Source organism: Leucopleurus acutus (assembly GCF_964270905.1).
Source record: "Leucopleurus acutus genome assembly, chromosome: 1".
Lineage (NCBI taxonomy): Eukaryota > Metazoa > Chordata > Mammalia > Artiodactyla > Delphinidae > Leucopleurus > Leucopleurus acutus.
The window spans coordinates 54,184,442-54,198,384 of NC_139142.1; the positions used below are offsets into that span (position 1 = coordinate 54,184,442).

The following is a 13,943-nucleotide window of genomic DNA, read 5'->3' on the forward strand; positions in this document are numbered from 1 at the left end:
TACCATAAATAATTTTAATTCATTTAGGTATTTTCAACTAAAATCTCAGGAGAAAAAAGAAAATAATTTTATAAAGTACAAAGATGTCCTTTTAAACACATTTTTAAAATAACTGTTACATGTATTGCTTTAAAATTAGAAAGAAAACAATAAATGTCATTAAAAATGAAATACACAAATAAATAAATGTTATATGAGTTACTAGTTCGCCATATTCCTGTTTATATAGTCCCATGTTAAGAGCAAATATTTAAGAAAATGTGTGGCTTCAAAATTACTATTATGCTAGATTTATATTCTATAATCTAATAAAGAGGTAGTCATAATCTCTCAGTGATACTGATCCCAATTCTTCATGCCTACTGCCATTTCTCACTTTCCCTGTTAGTGAATAAAATACAAATTCTCAAGAGCCATATATTTCTAGCCCTATAAATCTTCCCAAAGGAATCTTCCTTGAGGTTCTTTTTCTAGTTCTCAAGGTTCATATGTAACCTTTGCTCAATTCTCTTGACTTTCATTAAGTTCATCAATAATTTGTTCATAGTAAACAAAATAAACAAATCTAAGATCCAATTTAAAGTTTTACTGTAATTTCAAAACAAAAATTGAAAACAAGTTTGTACAAAGATGCTCATGACAGCCTAATTTTATATTAGTAATATACTGAAAATAATTCTAAAACATGACAGGGAAAGAGCCAAATTATGGTATATTGCAGAGCAACATAACAATCATATAAATTACACCTACACAGACATGTTCATATGCAGAAAGTAATAAGAAAAGTCAGAACTTATGTAAATATATTACAGTCATGTAAAAATATATATACAATAAGGAATACAAGAAAATTAGTAGTTTTACCAAATTAGACTTTAATATTCTTTTTTACACTGCTTACATTCTTAATTTTTACATAAGTTGACATTCTGATCATGAACATTCATTCTCTTTACTTCCAAAGCTATTGCACAGTCGCTATAAAAAGCATCTGAAAACATGTTCAACTTACTGGTCTGTTCTCCTCATTCTGTAAAGATAGAAACTGAACTTGAGGCAATGTTATTTCCTTAATTTCATCAGTGTCTCTTAATCTATATCGTCTGTTCCATAATTTAAATTCTTCTTCTGATAAGAACCAATCATTCTTTGAATTACTCTGCCTCATTCCTATAAGTTTAAAAAATAATTGAAAAGAGGTTTAAAAAAATCTGCCAGGCAAACACAAAATATATGACATCAACTCAAACGCTCTACCTGTATATGTCTACTCATCTCTGCTAAACCACTGATTCTATACCTTAAAATTAGTGTTCTTCATATAAACACTCTGGTTATCACTTCCTGCTTCTACATATCTCCTAAACTTCTCTCACCTCTTTGAAAGTGCTAGTGCACCCTTCCATCTAGACTAACCTTTGGTAATGACTTTATTAGCAAAACATCACCAGGCAGCTAGGCTCTCAGTTCTGGTTTCTTTTGGACTCTCTCCATTTTGTTGTCTAAGACCTGGCAGGAAACAGATAACTCACAGATGAAAACTAGTATCATGATTCTAGCATAACATTATCGGAAAAGTTATCTGAAACTGGTGTGGGGGTGGGGGAGATGCCAAGACTAAAGTCTTAAATGGGGTGGGGGGTGGGGTTGAAAGGGGATAGGAAAGACCTACTGCTTTAAATAATGACATAATAATATACTTTTTAAAAAATGTATCATAAATTAACCCTTTTTTTAATTTCCATAATCTTTATGAAGGAAAACAATCACCAACATGGAAAGGATAAAAAATACAAACCTATAACTCTGGTCCCAATACAGATGAGGGCAGAAAAAAAAAAATCAGAAAGACTACTGAATTAGGAATCAGGAAGCTACTGTCTTAGCTAGTCCCAAATATTATATAGAAAGCTTTTATAAAATAAGGGGTTTGAACTAGGTGATCTCTCAGGTCCCTTTCAGATTTAGCAATCTGAGGCGCTAAGGCTTTTGAAGTAGAAAGGTATTCCATTCTCCTAGTCACTTTAAATAAACTCAGACCTCTAAGCCCAAATGAATTATATACTAATACATAGAAGATGACATTCATACACACTATCTTGGCAAGATGAATCACTGACACTTGAAAAATCAGAGAAAACGGAAGAAAAAAAGCACAGAAAAATGAACATGAGCTAACATTATCTCAATTTTTAAAAAAGGACAGGTTCTAGACTTTTACCATCCATCCCTAGTAACATTTTATAAACAATCATTAAACATATACATTTATAAAAATAAAATGATCACTAAGAAAAACGTATGCCAACCTAATCAAGTTTTTTAATAAATTCAAGAGAATTCAAAATACATACTATCTTTTCATTTTAACCCAAAATTTAGCAAAGTCTTGTAAAATGACAGGTATATTCCTATTAAGTGGATTTGCATTAGGTTTAATAGGCATATCCAAAAAACACTGATTAATGGCTCTGAGTTAAGGGAAAGAACATTAACAAATTTAAGTCCAAAGCAGGTGCCTAGGAGGGAAAGAACTTTGAAACTTCACGGTAATGAAAACCAGTAGAACAATCAGTTGAACAAACCTGAGAGGTACTGTCTTCAAATACATAAAGAACTGCCACCTACGTAAACCAAAGATCAAATCCACTCTGCATCTAGAAGCTGTTGGCAAAGAAAGTCGCCTGCCATTTCAGTAAACAAAGGATGATGGGGCCATCAAGCCATCAGCCACTGCAGCTGCCCCCAAGGGGGTTTCAGCATGGAGAAAAACAGGATACTGGCCCCAGATAGTTAAGATGTATATCAAAGGTATAATTTTAATGAGCCCAAACTCTTGCATCTTCCCATACATAAAAAAGCATTAAAATCATTAACTTGAGACATCTGTTTTTTGTGATTAGCAGTAATCTTTTGATGCTCAACTACTAGGGTTGTTTTTCAGCAAAAACTCCTATATATCCTGGCTCCTCCTAAACCTCTTTGGACCAGTCCCTCAGAGCTGTCTGAGAGGCTGCCTTCCTGGGCTACAGTCCTCAGTAATACCCCAAATAAAACATAATTCTCAACTTTTACATTGTGCGTTCTCTTTCAGTTGGCAAAGCCAAAACTAAATCAATGAGCAAAAGGTACAAAGCCAGATTGTTTTTTTCAACAGAGGGACTTCTTCTATATGGACTATTCAACAATGGAATGAACCCTCATAAAAGAATACAATTTCCATTAACAAAGATGTTCAAGTTGAGGCTGGATATACATTTAACAAGAATGCTACAGAAAACATCCCTACCTTGGTAAGTAATTGGACCAGATGACCCCCAAGATTTCTTCCAAATCTTAGAATATAATTACATGATTTTATGATTCTTTAAAAGCTTACCTTAAAGATTAAATAAAATTTTTTTAAAAAGTTTTTGTTTCTCATTTTTATAGTGCTAACAGTTCCAGATATTTTCTTGATATCACCAAAATCTCTGCAGTTCTTAAGCTAGCACTCTCATTACTATGCTCCCTGGCACCATAGTATTTTTTTCTTACTGATTCAGTATCACCAACAACTTAGTCTAACTTCACCACTATCTGGTGTAACAATAAATTGAAAAAAAAAAAGCGGGGGGGATTTCCCTGATGGTCCAGTGGTTAAGAATCCGCCTTCCAATGCAGGGGATGCGGGTTCAATCCCTGGTTGGGGAACTAAGATCCCACATGCCGCAGGGCAACTAAGCCTGCACACCGCAACTACTGAGCCCGTGTGCTCTAGAGCCCGCATGCCACAACTAGAGAGAAGCCTGCACGCTGCAACGAAAGATCCCACATGCCACAACTAAGACCCTGTGCAGCCAAATAAATAAATAAATATTTTTTTAAAAAGAAAGAATATTTTTTCCTTTGTAGAGATGGAAATAAACAATTCCCCCTCCCTTTTTCTGGGAGCAATTCCAGAGATACCTAATGTTCCTAAATCCTTTATTTAACCCTTTGATATTTATGCAAATTGTTGTAAAGGCAAAGCAAGCCTCTAGCCAGCTTTCCAACCAGAAATGATTTTCTTAAGGACCTAGGAGCCATCTCTTTGAAATGTAAACATCAAGGAAGATAGTGTCCCTATCTCCCATACACCTGCAGAGTTTAGCCTTGGCACCTTTCTCTGACTTGTCCTTATCTGCTTGTCATAGAGACAGAGAAGTTTTATTATTTCTTTGGATAAAGGCAACTAGCTAACACAAATGGCTACCTCAATTACCAGGTGAATTTGGAATGAATTATGAAAGAACATATAGCAAATGGTGCTGTCCTCTTATATGAGGACAAGTTACTGTTAATCTTAAGAAAATGATGTAAAGGACTGTGACTGCATGGATGAATAGGGTAGAATTTCTTTCTGTCTTTGTATTATCTCAGTGGATTCCTTACAATGCGCACTGTAATTGGCTTAATGCCTATTCAATAATAAAACTATTTTCTTTCTTTTCCACAATTTGTAAAGAGGATTCTCTGGGCTGATAAGATATTTTTAATTTTCCCAACACTGAGTTTCTTTCATTCTGTACTGCCAGTGTCTCCTTCCCTTTGCCACATTAATCATCTCTTATCCTTCTCAAAGTGAACGTCTATAACAGCCTAGAATGTATGCTGAGTTTCTCATAGAAGAAAAATATCAATATGTGACCTGCTAATGAACAACAGGAAGACAAACGCATGTCTCAAATGTGAAAATTTTTATTTACCCTTCCTATAGGAAAAGATAGATGACTTTCGCTGCAAGTTCCGAGAAGGCTTGTCTGGTTCATAGACACCATGCGTGATGAACATCTTATGTAAGTGTGGATCGATTCCATCAGGAACCATTCGTGGACTTCCTTGGTAAAAATGAAGGACCTGCCTATTACCTGAAATAGCTTTATAAATACTTCTTTTGTTACACTGACTTTGATTATAAGTCTGCAAAAACAAATAAACATCAAATCACATTATTTCTATAATAATCACCAAGCCACGACAAGCAGTTATTATATTAGTCTGAGTTTATTCTAAACAGTAAACTCTGATCCACTTAAATACTTGAAGAATGGAATATCTGTTGTCTTAAATTTGAAGCCTATTTAATTAACTCTTGATGAAAATCATTTCAAAATTCATTATTATAAAAGCTTAACTTAGTAACTATATTGTACAAAGGAAATCTGTCTTTTATTAATATCTTGCTATTTTTGATTAAGTCTGATGTTTATATATAAGTGTCAATTGCTTTTTAAAAAAATACTATTCTCTTATTTCAGCTTTTACTTCATCTCTCTACGTGTCAATTTTCTTTACTGTATACAACAAGAAAAGCACTAGTACTGCCCTTACAGGGTTGTTGACAGGATTTAAACAAAATAATGCATTTGAAACATTTGCAACACTGTCCAGCACAGAGTAGGTACTCACCAAATGTGGGCCATTATGACGACTTAACAGATAAGAAAACTAACACCTGATATCTAAACTAACAACTAACAACTCACTTAAGGCAACTCACCTTAAGTGAGTTGCCAAGGTAATATAATTAGTTAGAATCCAATTCCACTCAGTGATAATACATAGACTTTTAAAAGCTGCCAGACATTTCATTTATTGGAATCATTTTGTAGATAAACTGGATGTTACATAAGAATATGCTATAATCACATGAAAAGTATTGGGGGGGAAAATTCATTTTTCAGGATGATTTTTAAAGGATTTATAAAACATTTTAAATCAATTTTTTAAAACTATCACAATTAATGAAAAAATCTTTAATGTAAAACTATTTACTTAGACACAGAAATAGTACCACTCAGTTACAAAAGTTAGTTAATACTTTAGTGTACATACACAAAATAATATTATGTATTGATACAACATCGTATTTAGGAAGACCTGTTACCCAAGATTACAACAAAGTATGAATATCATTCAAGTCCCTTATCACTTAGAATAGGCATCAGCAAACTTTTCCATAAAGGGCCAGAAAGTAAATATTTTAGGCTTTGCAGGCTACCCATTATCCCTGGTGCATATTCTTGTCGGTTGGTTGGTTGGTTGATTGATTTAGGCAATTCTTTAAAATATAAATAAAACCATTCTCAGCTCACTGTAGTTAAAAAACAACTAAACACAAAAAGCAGGCCTTAGAAGCACACGGAAATAGTAACACAAAGTAATACATATTGATTTTTGTATCTATGTGTCTCTAAAATAATACTGAAGTACAAAAATGTGTTTCTTTATATGGATAAAAATATTAAGACTGAATCCAGTCAAAAATTCTCCTAATTACAAGAAAAGAACAGGCAGAATCTAATACAAAGGAAAACAGAAATCAATCACAATTACCTACAGATTGTTTGGACTTTGAATGTTAACAGATTGATACTTGTCTTTAGGCTCTGTTTCTCAAATTTCAATTGTCAAATTACGTTTCCACATGTCTACTTACCCGTTCTTCTCGTCCTTCAGCAAGGATAACAACAATCCTGCCTTGACGTTTGCGGCCAGTTCTACCCATTCGTTGCACAAGACGAATTGGGCTCTTCTGGGCATCAAAACATATTATAAGATCAACTTCTCCTATATCCAAACCTTCTTCACCAACACAAGTAGAAACCAATGTATTGTAACCACCACTACGAAATTGTTTCACTACCTAAAATTAAAATGATTTAAAAATAACTAGATGCAAGTATAAGAGAGTTGTAGATCAAAGCATACTTTTTCCATTTGTCCCTGAAATCAGATTCAAAATCAGCACCCAAAGTACTATCGAACAGGAAAAGAAGCGGCAAATGGCAATATAAGCCAAAAGACATTCTGGTAAAATGCAAAGGGCAGTCCCAATTTCTTTGCTTTAATAACGGTTATGATTCCAAAAGGTTTTGCTAACAATTTACACATGAATGAGAAACCACAGATACTATTTTTAGCATCACTAAAAGGGGTGTAAAGCAGATAAGTGGCCCAGAGCAATTACTGTTATTTATCATGTCCTAGACCTAAATTTATTGTTAGTAAATTTAACAATAATAGTACGTTTAATAATTAAACTATTGTTAAAGTAAGATTGTTTTATTACTTCTAGAATTCATATTTTAAATAGAAACAGAATCATGGACATAGAGAACAGACTGGTGGTTGCCAAGGGGGAGGGGGCTGGGGGAGGGATGGAGTGGGAGGTTGGGGTTAGAAGATGTAAGCTTTTATATGTCAAATGGATCAACAACAAGGTCCTACTGTACAGCACAGAGAACTATATTCAGTATCCTAGGATAAATCATAATGGAAAAGAATATATAAAAAAGGAATGCATATATATATAACTGAATCACCTTGCTGTACAGCAATTAACACAACATTGTAAATCAACTATACTCCAATAAAAAAATTTTTAATTAAAAAAATAGAATTCATGTTTTACCTTTTATACTGTCATTCCAGTGAAGGGTAGCAGAATATGCCACCCCAAAATATGACTGTAGGAGTTTAGAACATGCTGCCCCAACCTATGCTGCTTTGGTATATTGATTATTTTGAGCTATAGGCACTCGAAAAACAGCAAATGCGGGGAGAGGCTTTCTCTGAACTCCCCTTATCTGTCTAAAAGCAGATCCTCCAGAAGGAACTCAATTGTCATAAATCCCCTCCCCAGGAGTTTCATCAACCAGGGAAAACTGACTCAACAAGACACTGAAAGTCCACACTACATCCAGACAAACTTTATCACAAACTATCATACCTCCCATTTTTTCTTTTAGGGCTCCATTCATCTTCCCTAAAAATCATTTACTCTCCCCTGTGCACCCCCCTTCTCTTTCCCCATAAGATGATATTTAAATCTGTATTCTAAGCCACTTCAGGGAGTTACTCATTTTTCCCTCAGTATCTCCTATGCATACATGAGGTATACATGTTAATAAGCTTCTGTTTGTTTTTCTCTTGTTAATCTTTTATTACAGAGGTCTCAGCTAAGAACTCGTAAGGGTAGAGAAAAAATTTTTTTTCTCCCCTTCACCAGGATTTCTCTCTGCTCAAGTTAATGAAACTACATTAGCATGACAATGAGTTAATGAAAAAGTCAACAAATATTTTGAAAAGTTTCCTTAAGCCTTATAAACTTAGTTCTCAACTGCTCTGAGCCTCAGTTTCCTCATTTACATACACACACACACACACACACACACACACACACACATATACACACATCAATGTTGCAGGTTTATGGATGGTGGAATAGTAGTAGTGGTGGTAATTAAATAAGATCATGGTCAATAGATAGATAGAGAATAGAAACAAAAATTAAATGATGGTATTCCAGAGGAATCAGTCATACTTTTGACTAATACCTTTATAAATGCCTATTAAAATGTAAGAATGCCTAAACAAAATGGCTAGTATGAAGGACAGTTATCAGACCTCATATCTAAAAAGTAAATTTCAGGAGAAAATATTAGGGGACTATACACAAAAAGGAAATATGAACTCTATCAAAGTATAGAAATAAGGCTTCCCTGGTGGCACAGTGGTTGAGAGTCCGCCTGCCGATGCAGGGGACACGGGTTCGTGCCCTGGTCCGGGAAGATCCCACATGCCGCGGAGCGGCTGGGCCTGTGAGCCATGGCCGCTGAGCCTGCGCGTCCGGAGCCTGTGCTCCGCAACGGGAGAGGCCACAACAGTGAGAGGCCCGTGTACCACAAAGGAAAAAAAAAAAAAAGTATAGAAATAGCTATGAACCCATGACAAAAGACCATAAAGTCGTTTCAAGCTCAAACATTCTACTATTCTATAAGTAATAATAATCATCAGCATTTAAACCTAGGTCTCTCTGACTCTAAAAAACTATTATCTTAATCCTTAAGCTAGTTCTTTTGTTTAAAACAACCACTTTAAAAGTAGGATAATAAATATAAATTTATCATGTTAAATCCTCTTAGAAACCTTTCCAGTAACGCTAGTCAAAGAGTTTTCCTTCAATATGGAAAAACAGAATACAGGGAGAACCAGTGGTCATAATTAAAAGTTAAGAATAATTCATTTCCCTTTGTAATCTGTAATGACATTAAGCCAAGGAAAGACTGACCTAACATTACCTGTACGTAACTTAAAACAGATGTCCTTTTTGTCCTGATCAAAAAAAGCCCAGAGCTAGAGTTGTAAAAAAAAAAATTCTTTAATATAAATAATTAATAGATTAATAAAGGATGTCAAAGAACTTTCTTTTTAGTAGCAGGTACAAGCTAAATTGTTATTTATTTGCCTAGGATTGATATTAATTTCCCTAGAGTTTGAAAAATAAATATGAACCAGAAGTTGTTTAATCAAAGAAAGGAATAAGTGATTAAGTAATTTCCACCAGGACTTCTTATAATCTACTGATCCTACCATTTTTTTGCTGTTTACACTACACTCTAGCTTACAACCCACTCCCTTGCTTCTCTCTCCTCCAATATTCCTAACTAAACTGCAACACTGATTATATCCCACTTTCCACTGGGTCGGTATTTACACAGTTGAATGTGGATGAAGGAAAACACCAACCATGCTGACTGGTTACACTTTAAACTCGTAAAATCTCACCTGGAGTGAGCCCTTAGTGCTATCTGAAAATAATCTTATACTTCCCTAATCCATTCACTCTCCCCATTCTCCTCCTCACTCCTCTCTCATCAAACTTCCAATATTTCCTCCCCATCCTCACTCTCAGTTGGTGACATGACAAAAATTGAGCAATCAAAAAAGACTTTCCGGGCTTCCCTGGTGGCGCAGTGGTTGAGAGTCCACCTGCCGATGCAGGGGACACAGGTTCGTGCCCCGGTCTGGGAAGATCCCACATGCCGCGGAGCGGCTGGGCCTGTGAGCCATGGCCGTGGAGCCTGCGCGTCCGGAGCCTGTGCTCCGCAACGGGAGAGGCCACAGCGGTGAGAGGCCCGCATACCGCAAAAAAAAAAGACTTTCCGCAAGGTATCACTGCCACATCTACATACCCACCTCTACCTGTGCCTGCATAGTTTACCTTCCCCTCCTATTGTTTTGGACAAACTATCCGTGTTCTTAACTGAGGTCACCTCCCATAGTTTTATACTAGATCCCATCCTTTTCCCTTAACTACTCAAAGATCATTCCAGCAATACTCTTCTCTCTGCTCTGTCATCAATTTTTCTTTCTCAACTGGTCATTCCTATCAGCATATAAGCATACTATTATGTATCTCAACATAAAACAAACAAACAAAAAACTACTTCCATCTCTGTGCTCCTTTTAGTAATAATCCTTGAAAGACTTGTATACTTGCTATCTCCAGCTCTTCTCAGTGGTGGCTTGTCCCACCATTCACTGAAAATGTTCTTTTCAAGGTCATTTGCCTTCTCCTCTCTTATTCCAATAGTCAATTCCCATTTATCATCTTATATGACCCACCAGCAGTATTTATACATTTAATCACTTCCTCCTCCAGGAGATACCACACTCTCCTGGTCTTTCTCCCATTTCACTAGCCACTTATTCTGATTCCCCAGGACTCAGTCTTTGGACATCTTCTATGTCTTCATTCAACCCAGTCTCATCTACATGATGATGATTCCCAAATATATATTTCCATGAACCCATGAAGTCAAGACATATATTCAATTGTTTACTTAACATCGCTACTTGATGTTTAAAACAGTGTAACTCAAAGTACAATCCATGAAGTATTTATTACTGGTGCCGGTATTGGTTCACAAACTGTCTACTACCAGCTGACAAGACTACAAAAACTATGAGTAAGAGTTTAGAAACTTGACAGAGTATTCCCCATCTGTTGACTCTAAAAAAAAATTTAGACGTGAACTTTGTTTTTCATTAAGCTTATTTTTCTAGTAATTCATTTTTGTTGTAATGTTCAAAGGTATCTGTGATGTATTGAATGGAAATAAACTGGTCCTCCATCAGTTTTGACAGTTTGAAAACCACTAATCTCATAGGCATGCCAAAGTTAATTTGTCCAAAACCAAGCTAATATTCTCTACAAAACCTGCCTTTCCTGCAGTCTTATCCACCTTAGTTAATAGCCACTCTTTTCAGTTGCTCAGGCCAAAAACCTTGGAGTCAGCCTTCACACTCCTTTATCTCATATCCCACTCTAATTTGTCAATAAGTCCTGTCAGCTTGACCTTCAAAATATATCCAGAATCCAATCATTTCTCACAACCTGCTACCACCCTAGTCCAAGCCACCATCATCTTTAGCTTGAATTATTCTAATAAGTCTTCCAATTGGTCTTCCTATTTCCACCCTTAGCCCCTATAGTTTATTCTTAAGACAGCAGCCAGTGTGATTCTTTTAAAATATCAATCAGGACATGACCCTCCTCTGCTCCAAATTCTCCAAGGTCTTCTTCTCACTTTATTCAGAGTAAAAGCCAAAGTCATTAAAATGGAAATGTAAGGTCCTAAAGAATCTGGCCCCCAACTTCCTCTGTGACTTCATCACTTGTTTCTAGATAAATGAATAATTCAATTACAACTATCTGCTTGAAAGCTTATTTCAGAATAAAACTCCTGTTATGAAAGCCATTATGTATAGGAGTAATAAAAAGGATTGTTACCCTGGCTTACATAAAAATATTATTGATAAAAGTGAATAAAAGACAAAGTGAATAAAATCTATAAGGTTTCTTATGATACCTGACAAACCCAGGAAATATGACTCTGGGTAATAATGAAGTTGGCCAGAGACCAGGTTGGGGACTATGGGTATTTCAAAATGCTTGACCTCCTAGGTAGAAATTCACTTCATTTTTCACACAGATATTACTAATCACTAACGTGATTATTAACGTTAGTAATAATCATCCACTAGATGCCTGAATCCTTTAGAGTACTTATTAGACTCGAGATAGGGAAAAGTGTTACATTCAGACTCAGGAAAACCTCCTAGACTCTCTCCACCAGATCCAGTTTGCTTAAACAGACTCTTTTGAGTACAGTGGGGACTGGTATAAGAAGTATTTAATAATAGGAGTCCTCATCTATTAATGTTGACAGAATCAAGAAAGGATTTTTCAAAATGAATTAGACAGTAAAGACATACCTACTCAAGTGTAGACCTATAGCTAACCTGAAAAAACCTGTATACAATTTATAAAAATCTATATATAGTCTAGGGCTTCCCTGGTGGCGCAGTGGTTGAGAGTCCGCCTGCCAATGCAGGGAACACGGGCTCGTGCCCCGGTCCGGGAAGATCCCACATGCCGCAGAGAGGCTAGGCCCGTGAGCCATGGCCGATGGGCCTGCGCGTCCGGAGCCTGTGCTCCGCAACGGGAGAGGCCACAACAGTGAGAGGCCCACGTACCGCAAAAAAAAAAAAAAAAAATCTATAGTCTAAAATATCCCCCAAAACATCATAGCACTCAAAAATTTATGATGAATATTCAGAGCATACAGCTACCTTAAATACCACCATGGTTTCCTCTGACCATATTTTTAAGTTAAGATTTTTAGATAACAGAAAAAAGTGTAAGCTTATTATTTGTTTGGAATAAATAACTAAAGTGACTTAAGATAAATAAATAGTAAACACTTCTTGAAGGCTCTACAGTACGATTTCACTTAATGCTTACAATAGCTCTACAGGGTATGTTTACAGATAAGGAAAACTGAGGCACAGGAAGTAAAGAAACTTATAAGTGGAAGAACCAGCATTCCAACCTACATAATATGAATCCAGAGCCTTTCTGCTTAACCATTATACTTTTTAAAAAAATTTCAAAATCCAAAAACACCCACCTTTTTTGGTCTTTCAAAATATGCCTAGTTTTATTTATACATTTACTACAAAATTATCTTTAAGATGTAGCCAACTGACCAGTGAGTTAAAACAAAAAAAGGCGTAAGTGCAAAGCTAATCAATTTTATTTTTATATTCATCATTTCCCAAAATAATTACCTCCAGTTGCTCCTTCTGGGTAAAACCCTTCATGCTTTTCCCTGAGGCATGGCCAACAAAAGTCATTACTCTAATAATTGGCTGATGCTGTAAAAGCATTTCTGCAATTTCTTGAACACTATCTCGAAATGAAGAGAAGATCATAACTCTGGTCTCGTCACATTTCTTGTCAGATGTCTTTTGAGCTATATAACAAAAATACTTTAATTACAACTTTTATAAAAGCATTTAGATGAGAACTAATTCAAAAGACAAACCTGAAACTATATACTAGTGAGTGACAATTCTTTCAAAAAAATAATTTAAGGCATCTTAAATCTTTGCTGGTTTTCCTCCTACCTTTTCTAGTAATCTTAATAAACCTGGCTCCTTATCTCTCATTGGCTGTCATAAAATAAAAACCTAAACCAAATAAAAATTACCTTTTGACCAGTCCTTCAATTCATGCATGACGCCTGTTATTCCCCTTTACCTTCTAAATCAGAAGCACAGGACTGCAGAGCTCTCACTGATTTTGTATATCTTCCCTTTCCTTTCTGCTCACTAAAGGCACTGTCTTAATCCAGGCCATGGTATTCTGTCTCCAAATTATTGATATGTTCAAATTCTCCAAGGAAACTGCAGAATATACCCAACAGTCAATCACAAAGCTGCTCCCAGTGTCTCTGTGCTTGGGAGGAGTAGAATGCATAAATAAAAACATGATTTTGAGGCTGGACCACTTAGTCTCTGGGTGATGTGTGACCATGGTAGTCATTTAGTCTCTTTAAACTTTAGTTTCTTAATATCTAAAATGGATTGAGGTGATGATTAAATGAAACAGTAAATATAAAGTATGTAGACTTGCATATAGCAATTGGTTAATAATTGCAAGTTGTGTGGAGTTTTTTGTTATTTGCTTTCTTTTGTTTTTTAACCTTGCATGGGTCTTTGACAATCCTTCTTTCTTAAACATGATTTATATTATGTTAATCATCATGTGTGTGCCAGAGACTACATTA

General features: G+C 35.5%; 1 protein-coding gene across 2 annotated transcripts in view; it reads right to left on the reverse strand.

The window, feature by feature from the left end:
• FANCM (FA complementation group M) overlaps nt 1-13,943 on the reverse strand; it is a 53,587-nt gene that overhangs the window by 23,544 nt on the left and 16,100 nt on the right. For both annotated transcript variants that reach the window (XM_082849491.1, XM_082849490.1), the window contains 4 exons: nt 12,943-13,127; nt 6,464-6,670; nt 4,731-4,944; nt 1,016-1,173 (listed from right to left, as the gene is read on the reverse strand). In XM_082849491.1, coding sequence (XP_082705617.1) covers nt 1,016-1,173; nt 4,731-4,944; nt 6,464-6,670; nt 12,943-13,127 — 764 coding nt within the window. The remainder of the gene's footprint in view (nt 1-1,015; nt 1,174-4,730; nt 4,945-6,463; nt 6,671-12,942; nt 13,128-13,943) is intronic.